The sequence below is a fragment of the Chiloscyllium plagiosum genome, unplaced genomic scaffold, assembly GCF_037043375.1.
Source record: "Chiloscyllium plagiosum isolate Xiang-an unplaced genomic scaffold, Cpla_swu_hap1 HiC_scaffold_6, whole genome shotgun sequence".
NCBI lineage: Eukaryota > Metazoa > Chordata > Chondrichthyes > Orectolobiformes > Hemiscylliidae > Chiloscyllium > Chiloscyllium plagiosum.
In genome coordinates, this window is record NW_028270144.1 from 5,099,222 (window position 1) to 5,125,291 (window position 26,070).

Sequence of the window (26,070 nt, forward strand, 5' to 3'; positions counted from 1 at the left end):
CTTTTTCAGTTTGTCCCAGGAAAAGTGAATAAACCTTGAAGAATTCAGAAGGCAAGTGAACTCTTGTGAGAAGGTAAACAGATACCGGGTTTATAAGCATAAATCTTTATAAGCTACATTGTTAACTAATGCTGATTGCTCAGTTTACTTTTTTTGGTGAGCAGGAAAGTTTGTTTTTGTTTAAAAATGTGAAATTTTGTGATGTTATTCTATCAAATAATTGCAGGATCTCAGATTTCTTCTGCAAATGTAAACGATCCCTGATAATGACCATAATTACATTTGCATTCAAATCCTTTTATATGGCATTGGTCTCTTGTTAGATTTTTCCAAGATGGATACCCAAGTTTATTTATGCATTACAAAGGTAAGTTTATGATGTTGCCAAACCAACAGGACATCTATATGCTGCCTGAACTGCTGTGCTCTTCCAGCACCACTAATCCAGAATCTACAGTCATTGTTTTTACCTCTATCTATTAAACAAAACCATGTTACTAAAAGGCATTCAATAAGTCATAAAATAGTTTGGCAGTTGATCAGTTATTTAAGTTTACACAGCTTCAATGACATGCCTTATTCATTTCATTTGCTCTTTAAAGCTTGGGAAACTAATTATTCGGTTCTACTGATTGAAGTTTTGCGCTATTCTGTTGGCACAATGAATCAGCAAATGCATACGGTTGATCCTCGTCTTCTGTAATATAATCAGTTATAATCTCATTTCTTGTGAGATATGGGTTTATTCACCAATTTAGATCAAACAATGTAACATCTAGTTGTCATCAATATACGTTAATGGGCTCAGAAAGTGTAGAATTTAATTTTTTTCAAGTAGGCATTTTAAACTGTTAGTTTACAGCAAAGACAGTGATGCCATTATGACATCTAATCACAATGCCAGCAGCTTTCTTCAGCTGAGACACTTGCAAGAAGAATACAATTTTGTCAAATCTACTAAACAAGGAATTCAATTTGTTGGCAACCAGATATCTGTTTTTGACAGTTAAGTACCTTGTATTACTCATTGGAACCACACACCTGTAATCACAGAGAGGTGTCCTTTGGTAAAGGCATCCATGGATTTAATGAATGCAAAAGCATTTATCGGTGATGTTAGTAATCTCTTTAATTTTTTTGTCCTCATTTTTCCAGATAGATCACATTAAAACACAGCCATTTAACAATTGCAGTTGAGTTATTCCATACAACATATGCTGTTCTCACCAGTTGCCCAGTGTAGCTCTGAGCCCTATGGGATGGCAGGGACTGATAAATGTAGAACATCGGCTGAAGGACCAAGGGGGGATGGGAAAGTCAGGACCTCAATCAGGACTCATTCAATTACACTTCAAGTCAACAAACCTTGATAGCAAAAATCCCTCCTGAATACTGCTCTGATTAATGTTGCTTGATGCCAAAATAATGTAATTAGACAATAATGAGTGGGTGTATATTATGTTGGCTATCAGCACTAGTTGTTGACCTCGATGACTTCGACTCAAATGAGAAAACAAATATCCTGAAAGTATAGCTTAATGAGGCTGTGCAAATACCTCATTGCTATTCAGCATTACTTCTTTTGTTTTGTTGTTAATTAAAATGTTGAGGTTATGTTTTTATTATGTTGATGTGGACTTAATGAAAAATACTTTGCAGAAACTGGACAGTTATGTTACTCAGTAACGAAGAGACAGCAAAGTGACTAAATAGCATCACCGATGAGTTTTCAGCCCAAGTTGCTTTTCTTAATTTCCAGCTCTGTGCAAGCAATTACAAAACCTAGGTGCTTTTCCTCTTTAGCTATCAAGTTGAGTTAACCTGACATTGGTCAATTCTACATAAACTGCAGCGCACACAAAAAAAATCTACAATATAGAATCATTTCAAAATATGGAGACAATTCCAAGATATTACTGACAAATACACAATTGTAAGTCAGTCACCATACTTTGAAATGGTTGATATACTTGAAGGGTTACTTTGAAGCATACACTACTGGCTTGTTAAACAGAATCTGCTTGTGTACACTGCTTCCCACATTCCAAAGGGAAAAAGGGGAAAATTGTGAAATTAAACTCATAGAGTTCGACAGCTACTAAGGCAACATTTGCCAAATACAATATAAGCCCAAATATTTTGCAACACAACTATATATTAATTTAATAAAATACACAATATAGCTCTTAGTACAATTAACAAGTTTGGCTCATATGCACTGATATTGCAATAAATCAATTAAAAAGCTAGATTCAGTGTAAACACTCCATGATTCTTACATTTGCACATCAATATGTTTTGCTTTGCTAGTACGTAATAGGTATTCCCCTTAACGAGTCATTTTAGTGTCCATCTACAAATATGGAACAGTACTTCTTCATCTGGGACACAATATATTTTACTATTGAACAATAATATGGTGACGACATTTTGATGACTAAAATGGAGAGGAGGAATTTAAACAACTGGACACTAAAATGTCACTCTTTGGTAGGACAGCTTAGAGAATAACCAGAAGAACCATTTTGTAGTTTTGTATTAGGTTTGAGAACATGGGGCAAATGTTGTGTTTGTAGAACCCATTTTGGAGAAATATTTTCAAGTGGGTTTGTACAAAATATCAAGATGTACATCATTGCAATATGATCCAGAATGAAATATTCTATGGGACGACAATCAATGAGGCAATGTTTACTGCAGATAAACCTAATTCATAAGGACATCTACATCAGCTGACAATAACTGTACACTCGGAATTAAAGATTTGTAATGTTTACCAGAAAGCTGATATCTTATTTCTTATCAATTTTGCCCTGCATTGTTCTCTGTTAACCTTTTTTTTAATATGCAGAGCTGTATTCACTGGTCAGCTTGACAGCACCTACACTTTTCATTTCTTTATCTCAGGGAGGGCATATTTTAAGATTGTCAATTCAGCAAATGAAACATAGCAACTTTTCACAACTATTCTGGTGAAAATACCAGTATTTTCTGTTTCCTTAGACACAAAAAAAACGTGCACAAATGGACACTTTGAATTCTAACTCACAGACATTAACCAGAATCACCTTTCCTTGTATTCTGCCATTGGTGCTTCATCACCTGAAAAAAAAACGCTGTCTTGAAACTTTTGAGCAATTCTTCCTTTAGAAGAAAGGTAGTCAACTGTCACAAATAAGTGTTCACTTTCTCACAGTTGAAGGGTCACTCCCTCGACAATCTTGTAAAAGCTTGTCAATTTCTCGAACCACTTGTTCGGCGTCTACGCCTTCTCGAGCGAGGTCCCGGCTTGTGGGTTCATACTGGTCCAAGACAGTGTCCACTTCATTGAACTCCCGGCCGGCTCTGGAGTGCACATCTGCAAAGACTGTTGCCACCGCTTCGGGTGTAATGAAGTGGCTATCGCGCTGTTTGTCAGGTGATGGGTAGTGGGTATCAGATGGTAGATATTGGGCGGTTGAATCTGTTGATGGGTCAGCCACTTTCTGCTTCACCTCAAATGCACCCATAGGTCGTTTACTTGAGCTGTTACTGCCTGCAACTGAAGTCTTGTCTGGACTGCTTGCAGCTGATGAGACCTCTTGCAAGAGAGGACTTAGAGCGCGCTTAGCTTTTAAATAAGGTTTAACGTTTGCAACAAGAATGGTGTGCTCTCGTTTGTCCTTCCCAAAAGTACAGAAAGTTTTTTTCCCAGCAGGAGCTGTGCTTTCTGGAGTTTCAGATTCAACTGTGGTCTCCACTGCTGGCACAAACAGATTCCGGCGATAATCTGAACATTCAGCTTGGTTGGAGACAGGGAACTGAGGCATCCAACATTTATCGGAATGACCCAAGACACGACATTCATCTGTACAGTTGACGCAGTCCTCCTTCTCTGTAAGAAAAACAAATAAAATCTATTATCCCTAAGAAAGCAAATCATTTTAGTTAGTGCAACATTCATATTAAAGCGATTTAATCAGTTATTCTAGATTGCCAAAATCAGAACGTGTCAGCATGGGGGACAAGTGTCACCTCAAGCAGTCAGATCCTAAAAGCCAAAATAATTCAGACATAAATGATTTCAATTAACAGGAGATGATGTTTTTCTTAATAATTTCAGATAGTCTCTACAATCAACATATACCTCATTTGCAACATGAATCTTGGCTGAGAAAAAGGTCAATTTAAATGGCACGTTATGAATACAACTATGTAAATGCATCAAAATTATCCTCAAATGTGTAAAAATATGTGAAAATAACTCCTAGAATAACATCACTTTACAACATTCTTTCTATAATTAAAAATACTGAAACAAAGCAAGTTTTGAAATTCACTGGAGACCACATGCTGATTATAATAAATTTTGGCGAAATGTTAGTTTCGTTGAGTTTTATGAGGGCGTCTCTCTACGAGGCCGAGAGAGTTTTCAGGTTGCATCTGATCAAACTCACCTCATTGACTATCTGAAGAAGGGTCACCAGACCTGAAATGTTAACTTTGATTTCTTTTCACAGATGCTGCCAGATCTGATGAGCTTTTCCAGCAATTTTTGTTTTTGTTTCTGATTCACAAGATCTGCAAGTTTTCATTAACTTTTACTCTGCCACCTTGGGAGACCTCACATTTATTTCTAACATTTACTCTCTTTTCTCCCCCAGTGTAAGTGCCCTTACCCTCTGATACCTCACCATCACTCTATTACCCTCACTCCACCTCCCAGCAAAGCTCACGCTCTAACACTGCAACACCTTTCCTCTTTGCTCATTTCTGCTCCAGCACCCCACCCCATTCTGCCCCAGACGCTACTATCCCTTCATGCTTACTGTGCTCTGCCTAGTCACTTGTTTGGGACCTCTATCCACCTGCATTGAAAACTAACAGTGCGCCACCAACATCATCGCCCATAATACTGTCTCTCTCAGTTCAGGAATGACGCTGACTGCTCACTATGAAGAGAGGATCCTGACTCTGATCCAGGAGCAGTTGAGTGACTGAGTTCATGCCCCTGAACTGGTAGCAGAGGCTGCCTTTCACTCACTGACCAAAAGCTACCTCCCTTTAGATGATGGTTGACAACCACGACAACTTTCCTGGCTTTGTGTCTGTGGTAAATCACAAAGCAACAGCACTGGGAGCCGTGTATCCCTGGTTGAACCGTGAACTACCAAGATGCAAGGTAAGGCAATACAAGGCAGGGATACTGTGAGCATCCAGATAGACTCAAAGTGAGTGAGCATTAGGAGAGCAAGCAAATAGCTCGGAGTTGGAACCTGGTCCAGACCACAAGCTGGATGTTGGCGCTTTAGTACAAAGTGTCTTTGCTGCAGCATGACATTGATAGCTACTAGTGCTTTCTGAGGTGCACCACTGAAGAGCAGAGTTGTCCTGTCAGTGCATCAGCTGCATGTACCCTGATGCCTGGTGTCCAAGATGGAGGGCCTTTGAAGTAAGTCAGGAGCTGAAGTCACCAGTTACCCATTTTAACACCCATGTTGGAAATTCTGGGTGTCAAGTTTGTTCATAGCAAGTGTATTGATGAAGTGAGATGAGATATGCAGTTAATAAGGTGGCAAACAAGTAGCAATCCTCCTGAATGAGCAACACGTTACTGCCTAATGAGAATCTTGCCTCACTGCCCAGGGTTTAGTTAAAAGATGCAGCGAGTTGTTCCCGATGTCAAGTCAGACCACACCGGTTTCTTGTGTGATTCTGTCACATTTCTCACCATAACCCACTTGGTTCAGCTCCATGACCATATTTTCATTTCACTTACTCATATAAGGAAAAAGAATATTTTGGTTGCAATCTTATTTTGAAGAAGCCGTTGCTTAAAATATTCCCTACACTTTGCTTGGCTGAATAATAATAGCTGGATTTTATCATCATTATTATAAAAATACAGGTTAAAGTATTTTTTTCAACTTCTAAAAGAACAGGCAAGGAGCTTTTCAGAATTAAAAGAAAATATTTTTCACATCCACCAGATGTCTGAGGAGATACATATGTTGTAGTGTAGGAGACACAGCAACTAATTTTTAGATAGAAAACCACATACAGCTATGTGGCAATGACCAGTTAATATTGTAAATTAGATTCCCTACAGTGTGGAAACAGGCCCTTCAGCCCAACAAGTCCACACTTGCCCTCCGAAGAGTAACCCACCCAGACGCATTCACCTACTCTCTACTAATGCACCTATCACAATGGGGCAATTTAGCATGGTCAATTCACCTTACCCGCACATCTTTGGATTGTGGGAGGAAACCAGAGCACCCAGAGGAAACCCATGCAGACACGGGGAGAACGTGCAAACTCCACGTAGACAGTCGCCCGAGGCTGGAATTGAACCTGGGTCCCTGGCACTGCGAGGCAGCAGTGCTAACTACTGAGCCTCTGTGCCACCCACAAATGTTTGCTTTCTCTTAATATTTTGAATGCAATAATACATTAACGGGTATAGTTTAAGAAAGTACCCGTTCCCTGACCAGGAATCGAACACAGGCCGCAGTGGTGAAAGCGCTGAATCCTAACCACTAGGCCACCAGGGAAACTAAATTTTATATGATTCTGATTGAAGAATAAACATAGGCCAGGAGAACACACCCACTTTTCTCTAGAATACTGTCATGGGGTCTTTCAAATTCACCAAAAGACAGCATCTTTCACTCAGTGCTCCTCCAGGACTTGCACTAAAGAGTCAGCCTTAATTTTGGGCTTAAACTCTGCAATGAGAATTGAACCCAAAAGCTATTTTTTCACTTGATTTTTTAAAATGGGATGGCCAACATTTGTTGCCAATTGCTGAATGCAGAGATATAGTAATTGAGATGTACAGCACAGAAACAGACCCTTCGGTCCAACTCGTCCATGCATACCAGATATCCCAAACCAATTTAGTCCCACCTGCCAGCACCCGGCCCATATCCCTCTAAACCCTTCCTATTCATATACCCATCCAGATGCCTGTTAAATGTTGCAATTGTACTAGCCTCCACCACTTCCTCTGGCAGCTCATTCCATACACGTACCACCCTCTGCGTGAAAAAGTTGCCCCTTAGGTCTCATTTATATCTTTCCCCTCTCACCCTAAACCAATGCCCTCTACTTCTGGACTCCCCCATCCCAGGGAAAAGACTTTGTCTATTTATCCTATCCATGCCCTTCATGATTTTATAAACCTCTATAAAGTCACCCCTCAGCCTCCGACGCTCCAAGGAAAACAGCCCTAGCCTGTTCAACCTCTCAAATCCTCCAACCCTGGCAACATCCTTGTAAATCTTTTCTGAACCCTTGCAAGTTTCACAATATCTTTCCGATAGGAAGACCAGAATTGCACGCAATATTCCAACAGTGGCCTAACCAATGTCCTGTACAGACGCAACATGATCTCCCAACTCCTGTACTCAATACTCTGACCAATAAAGGAAAGCATACCAAATGCCTTCTTCACTATCCTATATACCTGCGACTCCACTTTCAAGGAGCTATGAACCTGCATTTCAAGGCCTCTTTGTTTAGCAACATTCCCTAGGACCTTACCATTAAGTCTATAAATCCTGCTAAGATTTGCTTTCCCAAAATGCAGCACCTCACATTTATCCAAAATAAACTCCATCTGCTACTTCTGAGCCCATTGGTTCATTTGATCAAGATCCTGTTGTAATCCGAGGTAACCTTCTTCACTGTCCACTACATCTACAATTTTGGTGTCATCTGCAAACGTACTAACTATACCTCTTATGCTCACATCCAAATCATTTATATGAATGATGAAAAGTAGTGGACTCAGCACCGATCCTTGTGGCACTCCACTAGTCACAGGCCTCTAGTCTGAAAAACAACCCTCCACCACCATCGTGTTTCTACCTTGAGCCAGTTCTGTATCCAAATGGCTAGTTCCCCCTGTATTCCATGAGATCTAACCTTGCTAACCAGTCTCCCATGGGGAACCTTGTCGAACGCCTTACTGAAGTCCATATAGTTCACATGTACCGCTCTGCCCTCATCAATCCTCTTTGTTACTTCTTCAAAAAACTCAATCAAGTTTGTGAGACTTGATTTCCCACGCACAAAGCTATGCTGACTATCCCTAATCAGTCTTTGTAATGAATGCCTTACCATATCATTTCAGAGGGTAGTTGTGAGTCAATCACGTTGCTGTTGGTCTGGAATTATATGCAGGTCAGAATAGGTAAGGACAGCAGATTTTCTTCAGTGAGGGACACTTGTGAACTGGATGTGTTTTTACAGAGTTACCATTAATATTTTATACTTCATATTTATTCACTGAATTCAAATTCCACCAGCTGAGGTGGAATTTGTTCAAAATGGTCTGAAACTTACCAACAGCCTAGGATTAGAGATACTAGTGACAGCATCTCCCCATTTCATTAAGGTTGAAACTTTAAGAATCATTCCCTTAAAACTGTCAGGGGAAAATGATTCATTTCACCTTGATGTTCTTATGAAACTCAATTTTCATAAGAATTTGTTTTCATTTCTATAACACCTGACCTTATTAAAGGATTGGACACTCTGGAGGCAGGAAACATGTTTCCGTAGATGGGTGAGTCCCAAACCAGAGGACACAGCTTAAAAATAAGGGGTAGGCCATTTAGGACAGAGATGAGGAGAAACTTCTTCACCCAGGGAGTGGTGGGTGTGTGGAATGCTCTGCCCCAGAAGGCAGTGGAGGCCCAGTCTCTGGATTCGTTTAAGAAAGAGTTGGATAGAGCTCTCAAGGATAGTGGAATCAAGGGTTATGGAGATAAGGCAGTCCAAAGATGTGCAGGTCAGGTGAATTGGCCATGTGAAATTGCCCGTAGTGTTAGGTAAGGGGTAAATGTAGGGGTATGGGTGGGTTGCGCTTCGGCGGGTCGGTGTGGACTTGCCTGTGTCCACACCGCAAGTTAACTCTTCACTTTAATTAGAGTCATAGAGATGTACAGCACAGAAACAGATCTTTCAGTCCAACTCACCCATGCCGACCAGCTATCCTAACCTAATCTATCCCATTTGCTAGCACTTGGCCCATATCCCTCTAAACCCTTCCGAATCACACAGCCCTCTGTGTGAAAATGTTGCCCCTTAAGTCCCTTTTATATCTTTCCCCTCTCACCCTAAATCTGTGCCCTCTAGTTCTGGACTCCCCCACCCCAGGGAAAAGACCTTGTCTATTTATCTTATCCATGCCCCTCATGATTTTATAAGGTCACCCCTCAGCCTCCAATACTCCAAGGAAAACAGCCCCAGCCTATTCAGCCTCTCCCTATAGCTCAAACACTCCAACCCTGGCAACATCCTTGTAAATATTTTCTGAACCTTTCAAGTTTCACAACATCCTTCCAATAGGAACGAGACCAGAATTGCACGCAATACTCTAAAATTGGGCTAATCAATATCCTGTACAGCCACAACATCAACTCCCAACTCCCGTACTCAATGCTCTGACCAATAAAGGCAAGCACACCAAACGCCTTCTTCACTATCCTATCTGCCTGCGACTCTACTTTCAAGGAGCTGTACTCCAAGATCTTTGTTCAGCAACACTCCCCAGGTCCTTACCATTAAGAGTATAAGTCCTGCTCTGATTTGCTTTTCTAAAATGCAATACTTCACATTTATCTAAATGAAACTCCACTACCACTCCTCAGCCCATTGGCCCATCTGATCAAGATCCCATTGTACTCTGAGGTAACCTTAAATTTTGGTGTCATCTGCAAATTTACTAACTGACCACCTTGTTCAGTGTTTTTATATTTATTATGATTTGGAGATGGCAGTGTTGGACTAGGGTGTACAAATTTAAAAATCACACAACACTAGGTTATAGTCCAACAGGTTTAATTGGAAGCACACTAGCTTTCACCTGATGAAGGAGCGTCGCTCCAAAAGCTAGTGTGCTTCCAATTAAACCTGGTGGACTATAACCTGGTGTTGTGTGATTTTTAACTTTATATTTATTGCTAGCTTTCTCTGGTGCTCTAATTTATCCTTCCTCATTTATATTTTGGTCCATCTTTGCCGATTTTTATACTCTATCCAATCTTCTAATCTGTCCATTCAGAATTATATGATTTTTCTTTCAGTTTGATGTTATTCTTTATCATTTCCTATTTACTGGGGTTTTTGGGACTAGCCCATGGAACTTTTCTTATTTGGTGGAAAATACCTTTTCTGCGTATTCTGAAATATCCCCTTAAGTGTCTGCCACTGCATCTCTATGACCTCTCCTTTAACCTAATTTACCAATTCACTTCAGCTAGCTCAATTTGTATAATTGTCCTATTTAAGTAAAAAAAAGTCTTGGATACATTCCACTCTCTCTCAATCTGTCTGCAAAATTCAATCATTTATAACCATTGCTACCTAGAGGCACCCACACTGTGAGATCATTAATTAATCCTATTTTAACATCAGCTCTAACACTGCTGACTCTCTAGTCAGCTCCAGAACATGAAGTCCCATTAAACTATCCTGACATTTTCTTTCTCAGCAACTCACTTAGGCTAAGTTTGCCCATTTGCTTTCTCCAGTTGATACATAGATTAAAATCTCACATGATTATTGCCATACCTTTCTGACAAGCTCACATTATTTCTTATTTTATGAACCATCCTACTGTGTGGTTACTTTTAGGGGGCCCATACACCAATCCTACAATTAACTTTTTGCTTAACAATTTCTCATTTTCATCCATTTTACATTTGTTTTTCTGAATTTAGATGATCTCTCTTTATTGTACTACATCATCAACAGAGCCACCTTTCCAAACGCATGCCATTCGTCAATGTCCTGCACCCTTCAAGATTTGGATCCCAATCCAGGTCAGCCTGCAACAATGTCTCTGTAATGGTTACTCAATAGTACTTATTAATTTCTATGTGTACTCTCAGTTTACCTTATTTTTTCAAATTTTACATGATTTTAGATACAGAGCCTTTAGTTTCATCCTTTTACTCTTTCTTTTAAGTTGTAGTCTTATCTTTTAGTTAACTCTTAGATTCATATTCGCTATTCCTTCCTGTCACAATCTGTTTATCATTTCTTATCTCTCTCATTAACCTTAACTCTGCTGTTTGATTTACCATATCTGTCCAAATTTGATCTCTGCCTCACTATTTATTTAGAATCCTCTCTACTTGCTTCATTTTGCAGTTATCGAGAATACTGTTTCCAAAACATAAAAATGTTTGTGGGCGGCACGGTGGCACAGTGGTTAGCACTGCTGCCTCACAGCACCAGAGACCCGGGTTCATTTCCCGCCTCAGGCGACTGACTGTGTGGAGTTTGCACATTCTCCCCGTGTCTGCGTGGGATTCTTCCGGGTGCTCCGGTTTCCTCCCACAGTCCAAAGATGTGCAGGCCAGGCGAAGTGTTAGGTAAGGGGTAAATGTAGGGGTATGGGTGGGTTGCGCTTCGGCGGGTCGGTGTGGACTTGTTGGGCCGAAGGGCCTGTTTCCATACTGTAAAGTAATCTAATCAAAAAAAAAATGCAGACTGTTCCATCAGGACAATACCTCATTGCCCAGTACTGGTGCCAATGCCCCACAGACTGGAACCCATTTTGTTTCACACCAGACTTTGAGCCAAGCATTTCTGTTCTCTTACCTGATTTTTATTATACCAATCTGCATGTGACTCAGATAGTAATGAAGAAATTATGCCCTTTGAGGCTTTATTTCTTAACTTGGCACCTAGCTCCTCACACAGTGACCATGCAGAAACTCCTTCCTTGTTTTGCCTATATTGGTGGTAGATGAACCACAACACACTGAAAGTTCCTCTCCAGCCCTGAGCAGTTGGACTGAATACAGATACCAGTAGGCAACATAGCCACCTGACCCACACTCTTTAATGCAGAGAGCAATGTCAACCTTCCTTACTACATTGTCTCCTAATACCACTATGGTCATTCTTACCTTCCTTTCGAGTGTGTTCTTCTACATGGTGCTATGGTCAGGTCATCCTCTGAAAGCCTCACTCTCAGTAACACATGCTGACAGAACCTCAAATCTGTTGGACTACTGCAAAGGCTGAGGTTCCGGCACTCCTGCTATCTGTGCACCCTTACCTGCCTCACTTGCAGTCACACTCTTCTGGTAGCTGAACACTAACCCAATCAAAGACTTTGCCAAAAAGATGTGACTGCCTCCGTGTGCAAAGAATCCAGGTAATCCCTGAACAATTAGCTGTGGTTTAACCTCCAGATCATAGTCTGAGCTGAAGTTGCTTGAGTTTCAAACAGTTGCCACACATGTTCACTCCTGAAGATCTGGTATCTTGTACCTTACACAACTCTGACATATCACCTGTTTTGTCAACCTTAATGTATTCTAAGGAGTTACTTAATTATTGTATTCAACACTACATCTAGTTATGTTTTTAGATGCTGTCTTAATTTTACTGCTAGTTGCCAAATTATACTGAACCTTAGGAAAAGAATGAATCAAATACTCATCAATTAACCAGCTTCTTCTCCTGTAGCAAACTAAAAATCAATTCCTGGAGATTGAAAATGTTTAAGCAAAATCAAGAGTAACAGAACAACCTTTTCGCTCTCTCCACCGACCCACATTCCCTGAATCACTTAACTCTAGTATACCAGTGTAACGTACACTAGGTTGGTTAGCTTTTTATGCTCTTAACACAAAATACTAACTTACTAACTTTATGAGACAGTGTTAGCTGGTTCTTAATTGAGCTGTTCTTTCACTGGAACATGGGAAAAAGAAACCCATTGTAAGGCTGGCAGAATTTAAACTGTCGGTTTCAGTTTAAGGCCAACTGCAAAAACAAAAATGTAAACTTTCTTACCCAATGACTACACACAATCAGTCTTCTCAGCCTAAATTCTGTTGGCTACAATTTAGATCTAACTCAAGAGGGTGCAGTGCTAAGTCAGTGCTGCACTGTCAGAGATGTATCCTTTGGAATGGAACTTTAAAATGATTCATGAAAGAACCAACTGCACTACATGAAATACAGGGGCACCTTCCCCTGTCCACTCTCTCTCTCTCTCTTAAACCAATGTAACTAAAACTTGGTTTGTAGAATTTGATAGGGCTGGTGTTTTCTACTTATTAACTTTCTACTTTCATTCTACTTGCTGGTGCATTCTACTTTCTATTTATTAAAATAGTTAATAAATTTCAAATTTATTTCACTGGCTGCAAACTGCTTTGGGATTTCCTCAGGTCATGAAAGAAGCTACGTAAATAGAATTCCTTTCTTTTCATAAGTCTTAATATTCATTTGTCTGTCTGAATTTATAAAAATAATATTAATGGCAGTAGGAATTGTGCTTCTGTGTAGGATGGGCGCTTTTGTTCAGTGTAGTTTTTTTTGAAAGTCTTATTTAATTTGCCAAGTGGTGATGCTAAGCAAAGGCCAGATGCTACGCCACTGGAAGGCAAGTAAAAATCTGGGACTGATTTATGCTGGTTGTTTGTGATATGCATTTGGAAATATTTAGCTAGAATGTGTGGCGGTCTCCTGCTCTCTAATCAGCAAAGGAACAGCAGGAGGTGCAAGGTTACAGAAAGAACGGGAAGGTTTCAATAAAAGGAAGATTACAATAATGACTGAAATAGAAATTTGCAGCAGGATGTGTAAAGATTAGAAAACAAGTTATTCACTGTTTTCTCCTGTTATGGATTAGGCCAGACCACTTAAAACCTTCATAAGCAGGCAGCCCAGACCATAACTTAACAATTTGTTTTGGTAAGTGTGCAGTGAAAATTACCCAGATTAAAGTTGACTACCAGGTTAAAAACAGACAAAAATGTATTCACAAGATTATACAATGAAATACAAAGAACAGAATAAAGAACCCCTACAGAACTCAATCTACCTAAACGAGACTTAATTATGCTGTTCCGAATATACACAACAGTTTCAAAAATGGAACACATGCTTACAGGGGAAGTTAGAAAGGCAGAAAGAGAGAGTTTGTTTCCACAAAGCTCTCTGTTGAACTCCCAACCAGTTCTGGACTGAACTAAACTACTCAGCTGGAGAGCTGACCGCTCCCCTTTCATTCCACAGGTCACACTTTGGCCTGAAGTCTCATCTGCTGAAAATGTGTTGCTGGAAAAGCGCAGCAGGTCAGGCAGCATCCAAGGAACAGGAGAATCGACGTTTCAGGCATAAGCCCTTCTTCAGGAATGAGGAAAGTGTGTCCAGCAGGCTAAGATAAAAGGTAGGGAGGAGGGACTTGGGGGAGGGGCGTTGGAAATGCGATAGGTGGAGGGAGGTCAAGGTGAGGGTGATAGGCCCGAGTGGGGTGGGGGGCGGAGAGGTCAGGAAGAAGATTGCAGGTTAGGAAGGCGGTGCTGAGTTCGAGGGATTTAACTGAGACAAGGTGGGGGGAGGGGAAATGAGGAAACTGGAAAAATCTGAGTTCATCCCTTGTGGTTGGCCGGTGAACTCAGATTTCTCCAGTTTCCTCATTTCCCCTCCCCCCACCTTGTCTCAGTCAAATCCCTCGAACTCAGCACCGCCTTCCTAACCTGCAATCTTCTTCCTGACCTCTCCGCCCCCACCCCACTCGGGCCTATCACCCTCACCTTGACCTCCCTCCACCTATCGCATTTCCAACGCCCCTCCCCCAAGTCCCTCCTCCCTACCTTTTATCTTAGCCCGCTGGACACACTCTCCTCATTCCTGAAGAAGGGCTTATGCCCGAAACGTCGATTCTCCTGTTCCTTGGATGCTGCCTGACCTGCTGCGCTTTTCCAGCAACACATTTTCAGCTCTGATCTCCAGCATCTGCAGCCCTCACTTTGGCCTGAAGTCTCATCTGTTTACATATAAACAAAAGGCCTCTCAAAATCATTTTAGTCTCTCTACCAAACCAGTCTGATTGGAGCCCATTTCACCTTTCTGACTGGAGCCCAGCCTGGTTTATTACTTCTCTGAAAAAAATCAAGGACAGAGTATCCTTGAGCCAAGGGACAGCATTTAGACAATAAAGGACTAGCTTTGTGACCCTGCTGATAACTAGGCTGTACAATTGGCTGTGCAGGCTCCTTTCACTTAAGCAGCCAAATTCCTTTTCTCACAGACCTTTGACAAGTTCTCATTTAGCTTCAACTTTTGATGACAGAAACAAGAACCTCTGGTTCTTAATGAAAGACATCTGTTCAAACACAGATGCCTAACATCAACAGGTGATAAGTGAGACTCATCATCCCAGCTGAAGTCACTATATTTAAAGTGCAATGCTTCCCTCGTTAATATTTTGAAATCTCTGCCTCTTCTTGGTTTGTGTCTCCATTATACCCCAACAAATAAGGAAAAGGTCTTAAATTAGATTTTATGTTTTGCACATTTAGTGGAAACACCAGGAAATTCCATTGCAGATGCTCAACCTAGCACTACATTTCCATTCAGCCTCTTGGTGTCGAATGGTTCAAGATGAGACTGAGAATCCATGGAACACATTGTTCAATTTTAATGTTTTTTTTAAAAAAGGAAAGAAATCTAAAGAAAATATAATCTGAAGTGTCCTACTTATTTTTCATTCATAGAGTCATAGAGATGTAAAGCATGAAAACAGACCCTTCGGTCCAACCCGTCCATGCCGACCAGATATCCCAACCCAATCTAGTCCCACCTGCCAGCACCCCACCCATATTCCTCCAAACCCTTCCTATTCATATACCCATCCAAATGCCTCTTAAATGTTGCAATTGTACCAGCCTCCACCACATCCTCTGGCAGCTCAATCCATACACGTACCACCCTCTGCAAGAAAATGTTGCCCCTTAGGTCTCTCTTATATCTTTCCCCTTTCACCATAAACCTATGCCCTCTACTTCTGGACTCCCCCACCCCAGGGAAAAGACTTTGTCTATTTACCCTATCCATGCCCCTCATAATTTTGTAAACCTCTATAAGGTCACCCCTCAGCCTCTGACGCTCCAGGGAAAACAGCCCCAGCCTGTTCAGCCTCTCCCTGTGGCTCAGATCCACCAACCCTGGCAACATCCTTGTAAATCTTTTCGGAACCCTTGCAAGTTTCACAACATCTTTCCGATAGGAAGACCAGAACTGCACGCAATATTCCAACAGTGGCCTAACCAATGTCCTGTACAGCCGCAACATGATCTCCCAACTCCTGTACTCAATACTCTGACCAATAAAGGAAAGCATACCAAAAGCCTTCTTCACTATCCTATCTACTTGCGACTCCACTTTCAAGGAGCTATGAACCTGCACTCCAAGGTCTCTTTGTTCAGCAACACTCAATTTTCAGAATTGTGGTTAGGAGCTGAGTGGCTCTGGCACAACCAAAATTCAGAATTAATAAGCAGGTTGTTGGTGAGTAAGTGTTGCTTGATCTCACTCTGAACCATGTCTTCTCTTCTTTTTCTGTGCTGATGATTGAGAGCATACTGAAGGCAGCAATGGGGCAGATTGACTCTGTTTTTCTCTGCATGGACTGTTGGGTAAATGCGAGTCATAGAATCCTACAGCATGGAGACAGGCCCTTCGGCCTAAACTGGTCCATGCTGACCAAAATGTCCATCCAGTCTAACCCCATTTCCCTGCACTTGGCCATATATTTCTAGTCCTTTCCTATCCATGTATTTGTCCAAATGCCTTTTAAATGTTGTTAATGTACTCGCCTCAACCACATTCACTGGCAGCTCATTCCATATGCGTACATCCACTGTATAAAAATATTTGCCCCTCAGATTCCTTTTTATTCTTTCCCCTCTAACCTTAAACTGATGCCATCTAGTCCTTGATTCCCCAATTCTGGGAAAAAGACTGAGTGCATTCACCCTATCCATGCCTCTCACGATCTTATACACTTCCATTAGATCCCCCTCAGTCTCCTATGCTCTAAAGAAAACAGTCCGAGCTTGTTCTACCTCTCCCTTTAACTCAGACCCCTGAGTCCTAGCAAATCCTTGTAATTTTCTTCTGCGCTCTTTCCAGTTTAATAACATCCTTCTTATAGCAAGGTGACCAAAATTGGACACAATATTCCAAGTGCGCCCACCAATGTCCTGTACAACTGCAACATACTGTCCCACCTTTGTGTAACTCAACAGGATTTAGATTTTGTTCCTACTTTTCAAACATGCATTTTGGTTTCCAAATTTCAGGTTATTTTATTTTTAAAACTAACTTGTCTCATCATGACTATGCCTAATGATGAGGCTCCTTTCCAACCACCACAGAACAGCAAGTCTTGCGCACTTTGAGTTAATGACACTCTTACTGGGGACAAATCCCATCCAACCTCTGCCCACCAATCATGGCTCAGCTCCCTATCTAGAGTGGCAAAGCTAGGCTCCAGCTTCCTGATATCTCTTCATGCCAGGGACCTCCACACGCATGAATTGTCCATCCTGATCATTTCAAAGTACACACCAGTCGAGGGCTGCCAACTCAATGATTTGACTTGGAGGCCTATATCCTCCACTAACAACAGCCAGGGGTCCTGCTCAATCCAATTTCTGGAGGCAGAGCAGGACCCCATGATTTCAGGACACTTTCAAACCTGTCATGATTCTACAGTAGGGAAACCTTTATCATATTGTTATTTCAGGCAATGAAGTTTGAACAGTACTGGCTAAACCTTAATTTGCAAGTGTAAAAAGTCTTGATCCTAGAGGTAACTGTTTCAGAGATGCATACTGAATATATTACATGCTGTGTGTAAAGAAAATTAAACAGAATAATAGATGACAGGAAATCTGGTCTCCGATTCAATCAAGCACTTCCATAATGCTCTAAGATGGAAGGGTAATGTTTGAGTAGAACACCAAAACTGGACTTCTGCAACCTTGTTGTCACATACCAACCATTATTTCATATGCAATTATAGCCCAGATTTCTTTCCGTGTGTAGAACAGATTCCCATTTTTAACAGCTACATAGTGTATGTGCTAAATGTAGCAGAGGTGGTGTGTTAGGGATGACAAGACGAAAAGATAGCAACACATAGCTGAAGGCATATGCACCAATGCCATTGACACTAGGTTAATGCCAATTTTTCCCCAGCAGGATACTCAAAATTGTTTTACATATTCACATTACAGAAATGCAAGGTAACCAGGCATTTAAAACAATCTATTTTTAGTGCTTTTAGTTTATGATCTTGTTACTGATACTAAGCAGATAAAGTTCAACATTTTTTTAAAGAAAAGAACAGGTGAAATTTTAAGGCTCAATAAAACCCAAAATTGTTTGGATTCACGATGAATGCTGAAACCTTATCTGTTGCCTCCAGCACAGGCAACACATGGGCATAAAGCAAGCTGTCAAGTACCTGAATTACTCTCACCAGTATCCAAGGAGCAGGAGAATCGACGTTTTGGGCATGAGCCCTTCTTCAGGAAGGGCTGAAGAAGGGCTCATGCCCGAAATGTCGACTCTCCTGCTCCTTGGATGCTGCCTGACCTGCTGCACTTTTCCAGCAACACATTTTCAGCTCTGATCTCCAGCATCTGCAGTCCTCACTTTCTCCTACCACTCACCAGTAGCCAACATGAGTTCAAGCTAACCTGCGTAACTTAAAACAATTACCCTCTTCTTAAAAGGGTAATGAATTTTCAGCTGGTGTAAGAAATCATTTCAGCAGTTGGTTTGAGACAAGAATGGCACAACATTGCAGAAAGTGAACTTTTGAGGTTCTCTGTCATAGCACTTACTGTAAGACATGTAAAAGGGGAGAGAGGTTCTTTATCCACAAGAGTTTAGAAGGCTACATTGCTACATTTAGAAGGGCAATGAAAAGGCAATGGGATCAGAGAGCTAAGGGTCAATCACAGCTGTCTAACTTCAAAAGCTTTAATGTGGTGACATCAAAAGCCTTATAAAACTGGTCAACGTAGACAACTATTGGCCTTTGTCATTAAGTACCTAACCAGTCGGTTTACAACTAAAACAAAAATTGCTGGAGAAACTCAGCAGATCTGTTAGCATGTGAGAGAGAGGAAGCACAGTTAACGTTTCAAGTTCAGTGACCATTCCTCAGAACAGGGTTTTTTTAAGGGTCACTGGACTAAAAGCATTAACTCTGCTTTCCCCGCACCGTGCTGCCAAAACACTTGAGTTTCTCCAGCAATTTCTGTTTTTGTTTCAGATTTTCAACATCCGCAGTTGTTTGTTTTTCTCTGTTTTGGTCTAGTGACTCAGATGCTGATAGTACGGCAGACTGACAGAGAATAAAGACATCATGACCATTGCAAGAATTAGATTAGATTGACCTGCATGATTCTCTGTGTATTGTCACAGCAGCTGGACATTGAGGGGGTGAAATCCATTGTCACTGAGGTACATATGGATAGGCATATGGAGGATAGTGGGCTAGTGTAGGTTAGGTGGGCTTGGATCGGCGCAACATCGAGGGCCAAAGGGCCTGTACTACGCTGTATTTTTCTATGTTCTATATTTAAATTTAGATGCAGCGCCAACAAATAATATGCACTGTCAGAACACTATCATCATTAGGAAAACCAAACGCTTCTCTCAGCAAAGGGTACAAAAAGCCATTCAGTTACTTTTTAAAATTAATTCATGGGTTTTCACTTGCTATGACAGTATATACTGCCCATGCTCAATGACCTGAAGGAGGTTGTGGTGAGCTGCCTTCTTGACTTCCTGAAGTCCATGAAGTGTGGGGTCATGCAGAGGACAATGATGAAGGGAATTTCCATATTCTGTACCCAGTGACAGTGAAGGAATGGCAATCTAGCTCCAAGTCAGGATGTTAACTAGTTCCTGAGGAACTCCTGCAGTTTTAGATATTTTCTAGTCAACCAGTTCAGAGATATTACACACACACTTGGAGATGGTGGTTGGGGTGGGGGGGGGAGTGAATCTTGAGCCCCAGCCTCCTGGCTTAGAGGTAGGGACACTACCATTGTGCCACAAGAACCCCTGCTGCAGATTTACCCTGTGCTGAGATGATTGACCTTTCACCCTGAATTCCACTGGCTCTTTGATGTCATATCAGTCAAATGTCCCTTTCATGTGAAGGAGGCCATGCACCTTTCCCCCGTTCAGTTCAGCTCATTGATCCACGTTTGGACCAAGGCTTGTCAGAATCCAAATTGAATGTGAGCAGCAGCGCTTTGTTGAGTAACAGCCACTCAATAGCACTGTTGACGGCACCTTCCATCACTCAGCTGATGATAATGAGTATTCTGATGGGGCAGTAAAAGGTCAGGTTAGATTTGTTTTGCTTCTTGTGGGGATACTTGCCACATTGCCTTGTAGATGCCAGAGATGTAATTCTAAAGGAATAGGTTGGTTAGAGACACTTTTAGTTCCTGAGATTGATAGTTCATTTGGCACTTCTGGCTGAAACTGCTTTGTAAGTTCTTCAGTCTTGACTTTTGCACGAATGTGCTGGAATTCCTGAGCATTGATGATGGAGATAGTTGTGGGGCATCATCCTCCAATGAACTGGTTCATTGCACAGTGTGACAGCTCACAGCAGTTGTCAGATTGCTCAGTTCTGTCAATCATTTGCTGCTAATTCTGTTGGCAAGTAATCCTGTGTTTTCACTTAACTAGCATGACACCTCATTTTTTAGGAATTCTTGGTGTTGCTCAAGGCATGACCTCCTGCACTTTTCATTGAACCAGCGTTGATCTCAGGGCTTGATGGAAATGATAGAAGAAAGAATATGTTGGGCTATGAAGTTACAGATGGTACTTGAATACAATTCTGTTGCCTTTGATGGCCCACAGTGCTCCATGGATGCACAATTCCAAGTTATTAGATCTATTTAAAATCTTTCAATTCAGTGTGGTTGTTGTGCCACACAACACAATGGAGGTATTTTGCAGGTTAGCCTGCAAAACCAGATTAGCAGATATGCCCTTTAGGATATGTCCAGCTCAGTCAGTAATGGTGCTATTGAGTCACTCTTCATGAAGGACACCGAAGTCCCTCAACCAGAGTATATTTTACGTCCTTGCCACCCTTACTGCACACTCCAAATGATCAAAATAATAAGCACTGATTTAACAGCTGACCTGAGGTAATAGGTATTAATAAGCAGGATGTTACTTTGTCCTCAATTGTCCTAAAACCTGATGTCCTAAATCTTCTTGGAGTTCAGAGTCAATGTTGATGACTCCCAATGCAACTCCCTTTTGAATGTATACCCTAGTGCAGCCACCTCTGGTAATTCTGTTATTGGTGGGACAAGATCTGACCAGGGATGTCAGGTGGTGTGTGGGACATAGTCTTTATCATTTTTATGAGTATGACTATGTCAGGCTAATGCTTGACTACTCTGTGTGACAGCTCTTCGTAAGTTGTCCTTACCCCCCAAACATACAAGGATCCTGTAGCATGTAGTCACTCTGCAGTCCCATGCCCGGCGATTTGTGTTGGCACACTGATCATGGCAATGACTTCCAATTCTGGAAGTTGCCTCGCAGGCCTGCTCATCCAATAATTAAGACAATAAGAGAGAATGCTGATGGCAGGACTTTATGTGCCACTGTCTTTTCTTATGCTTCAGTGGATGCTCAATGATCAGACTGGCTTGATTCCTTTCAGTGACCTTTGTAATTGTTTGATACAACTGAGTCGCTTATCACGACATTGAAAAGTCAACCACATTGCTATGGATCTGAAGTCACATTTTGGTGAGATCAAGTAAGGACAGCATATTTCTATCTCTGAAGACATTAATCAACCAGATGGGTTTTGACAACAATCTACAATTGTTTCATGGTGAATGTTCAACTAGTTCACTTTTACTAATTGAATTCAAACTAGTTCAGATTTATTAATTGAATTCAAACTTCACCATCTGCTAAGATGGGATTCAAAATCATGGGTTTCTGGATTACTTGTTCAGTGGCAATTCCCCCCCCCCCCCCAGTGGCAGCTGTGATGCTGACAACATCAGGAGGAGGCCAAGGTGTATTGCCCACTCAGTACATCTAGCCACAGATAGTTGCAAATACTTCAGCCTTGTCCTTTGCAGAAGACTGCTGTGGCATTCCTTCCACTGCTGGAGTGCCAGCACTTTGAAAGGATTATCAAAACAGTTCCACTCCCTTATTCTTTCCCCATAACCTACAAGTTTTGTCTTTTTCAAGTTGATATCCAAATCCCTTCTAAAGATTTCTACTGAGTCTACCTTTCAGGCAATGTGTTATGGATCATAACATGTTGTATAAAAGGATTCCCATGTTCCCTCTGGTTCTTCTGTCAATCATTTTAAATAATTTGTCCTCTGGTTAACTATCCAACTGCAATTATAAACAGTTTCTCCTTCTTATTGCATGAAAAACCCTTAGAGTTTAGCACCTCTATTAAACATTCTCTTAATTGTCTGTGCTCTGAGGAGAACAATCCCAGCTTTTCGAGTCTCTTCACGTACCTGAAGTCCTTCATTCTTGTTATCATTTGGTGCAATTCTCCTGCAGCTGTGAAATATGTTATTTATCCTTGCATCGAGTGCTGTTATGGAAATGGGGCCATAATATATTCAGACTGATCCCCTAGCAACTGTACGGAGTCTTGCTCTGACTTGCTAATTTCTTCTCGGACTCTCTTGGGGTTTGTATCACTTACTTTTTTCAGTTTACCAAACCTTCCTGCAAACATCATCTCTGAAATGCAGTGAGTCTCTAAAAATGTTCGCATCTGCTGCACAAGCACAGACTGAGATCTGACGTCCCACTGATCTATAACAAATTGCATCTCTGAAAATGCTAACATTATAACAGGCTTATTTCATACACCTTCCTCATTTTAACTAATTTGCTTCTTTTAATATGAACTGATGTCCTGAAACTGTTGAACAAACATGTCTGGAGACATGTTTTGGCCATCCAATCAAGCACTACTAAAGGTCAAGTGCAATACTGTCAACATACAGCACCTCCGTATCTCTTTACAGGTGTCCTTGTAACGTGGGTTATAGACATACAGCAGGTCAAGGCTGAGTAACCAAGTTATTGGGTAAATGGCTGACATCCATATAGGAACATGGTTAAGCTACCATAGATGACACTGATTTTAACAATGAGCGAAGGTTAATGAAACTAGCATTATGGGGGACCTCTGAGCTGATCACCCTGTCCTGCCAAGGGGTGCTAAGAATAGAACAAACTCCAACAGATTTGAAGATAGTGGGTAATTGCGGGATGTCACTAATGGGGCTTTGCACGAGGTGAAGAAAGGTGAAAGATCATCTGGCCGAGAACAGAATTCAGAGAAAACAGGGGTCAGTAAACTGTATCATTTCTCAGCCCTTCCACTGCACACAACCATGTCAGAGTGGGGCTCCTAAGATGATATTTATGCATCCACATATGATGCCATCAGAGAGCTGACCAACAGAACACAGTCCATCATCTGAGGAGACACAGGCTATCATGTAAGTAAGCAGTACCTGTTTATTCGTTATAGCATTACAAATCTCTTCAGTTTCACACAAACTACAACTCATAAATCCTCAAAGTGCACAAAGTCAGTCATATAAATGGATGAACAAAACATTTGCTGATGATCATTTGTGTGTGTTTTATCTGCTGTTCCTGGATGACTTAATCTTTTAATCAAATTCCCAAGTGTATATATAAATAATGACAGAGATTTCCTTAATCTTTCTGTTGTTGATCTGCATTTTTCATCTTTGTTTTTCTGAAAATTAGATTAAGTAGAACTACAAGGAAATCATATTTAACACATGTGGTTGACAGCTGCAGCCTATAGTCAATTAACAGTCCTAACAACTACAAGAAACTGTCACTTTTACCAACTATGATAATCTTGTTGAAACAGACCTCCGGGGCACAAGTTACAAATTTTAGCTAAAGTAGAGGTAAGCTTTGAATGTAGATTGAAAGTCTAGTTGGAGGAACACAATCCTTTTAATGCTCAGCATTTCTGATTAGCAGCGGCCAGATAAAACTATGGCCTCGTACCTTGCCTATGCATGGAACATGGTAAACCACACAATCACTAATAACTGCTTCTTATTCCATCTTCCATCTGAGCTTCACACTCAACATACTTTTACATTCTGCTAGTTTTCAGAATGCTACATGAAATGATAAGGACTGACCTGATTCAGTTCAAAGTGATCATGCATCTCAGCCTGCTAACTGCCTATAACCTGACACCAAATTTGTAATCTCACTCAAACAGATCACAAAGGCAATTATCATCAATGAAAATTCATTTTGAGCATTAGGAGGCCCATTCTGAAAGACTGGAAAGGGACAGTAAAAGATAACACAGTAAAGAAAACCCTGCATTTAATTTGGTCTGTGAATGCTTGAAGGTGAGACACATTGGAAGGAACTTAATGTTCACAATGGGTTAAAAAAAACTGTATAATCTTCACTAGACAAGGCTTGCAGGAATTAAGGTGCTACCAGGCACATAACTCTCCACTGTCTGGCCTTTCCTGGGGTCAGAAATCCTGGTTGCTAAGATCTGTTGGTCAACAGGTGACTGACAAGTTTGATGTTCTACATTCTACAACAGTTCTCCATTTCCTGTCAGCAATCCAGAGGCCTAGGGTTAATGAGGGGCCCAGGCCATGGATCAGTTGGAGTGACTGAAAGGAAGGAGTTGTGAACTGCCTGAGTGTAGTGATTGAGACAGTCAGAGGAAAGGGCATTTCAGGGCTGGCCCTGGTGGTAGGGACCCTCTCCCTATCTCCTGAAGACCAATCTTTCAATCAGACACTGAGTGGCTTTGTGCGCAGGATCCCCCCGTACTCAACACCCTCTCCATCACTGGGCGAAAAGAAACTCTTAAGGACATATTAATTGCCCACTTTAGGGCTTCGAAAATCACAAGCCTTCTTGGTGTGGACTTAATCAGACAAAGGCCAGAAGGCAAATCTCCACCCAACATCCTCAATTCCAACCTCAGGAGAATTTAAATTCTGCTATTGTGACTGATGAGCAAAGAATAATAAATCATATATAAAACTGCAAAAATACTTTATAGCAATTATAATTGATGTGAATTTGCATCCAGCAGGATTTTTACCAGCAGTGGCAATGATTATGTTATCCATTGTAACATCAGAAACTGGACTTGGATATTTTGAAGGATCCCATAGGCATTTTTATACATCAAGCTATCATATTATATACAAACATTACATTCATCAGGGAATAAGGTGTCTGAGCTAACATTAAGCTATTAAATACCACAGAGGAACATGCTGCTGGTAATGTGTGACCCCAAGGTAAAATGGAGTTTGAGATCTTTATACCTCATATATGCTATGCTACAGTAATAATATCATAAGCATGTCTCTTAAAGGTCTATGGACATACTGACCATGAGATATAATGCAACAGTTGTAAACTCCCTTTTGCCATAGCTAAGAATTTCCTCCATCTGTAACCATAGGATCACTAGGAATGTCTTGTGCACCCCTGTCAAAGACACAGTGGCCGAGTACAAGCAACTGTGACAAAGCTCCAAGCCTCTTTTGAATAATGATTTGTTGTCTTCATTTTGCAAGCTATGTTTTCCACCTATTTTCAGTGGCTACTTGCACATATAAAACATGTGAAAGGAAGTGAGCTGGTTACCTCCTTCCAGGCACCTGCCATATTGCTCAACCATTAGAACCCAGATGCCCTCTCCTAAACAGGAAGCTGCTGCTCTTGTCAGTTGGTCTTTAGATTGGCAACCTTCCATGCTCTGTACTGTAATGATAGAACTGTTCTTACTTTGGTGTTCTGAGTGGGAAAACAAGATTTGCTGAAACACTGAAATGTTGCTGATGTATCTAATTGTATCTATATTTTGGCAGTTCCAGCTGGATAATGTTTTTTGCTGCAAAGTTGTTTTTTTTAAAGCTGTTTTAGAAAGCATATTCCAATAGCTTTCTCACTGAATAAACCAGAGAACAAGTGGAAATATTACCAGGCAGAGGTAACGGCCCTTTTCTCTCTAAAACATGGCCTGAGGCGAGTTTGAAGTTATTGGTATGCACGGTACAGAATATTTGCATCGCTTCAGGCACCTGAGCAATAGGAATTTAAGGCACAACTAGTACTATTCCACTGACATGTACAATAGCTGCTACTAATAAAATAGACAACTTACAATCCTGTTACTGC

At 41.1% G+C, this 26,070-nt stretch overlaps 1 protein-coding gene across 2 annotated transcripts in view; it reads right to left on the reverse strand.

The window, feature by feature from the left end:
- Positions 1 to 1,111: 1,111 nt before the first annotated feature.
- The window catches only part of LOC122550434 (protocadherin-17-like), a 134,799-nt gene continuing 109,840 nt past the window's right edge, over positions 1,112 to 26,070 (reverse strand). For both annotated transcript variants that reach the window (XM_043691166.2, XM_043691165.2), the window contains exon 4: positions 1,112 to 3,874. In XM_043691166.2, coding sequence (XP_043547101.1) covers positions 3,183 to 3,874 — 692 coding nt within the window. In that variant the 3' untranslated portion in view covers positions 1,112 to 3,182. The remainder of the gene's footprint in view (positions 3,875 to 26,070) is intronic.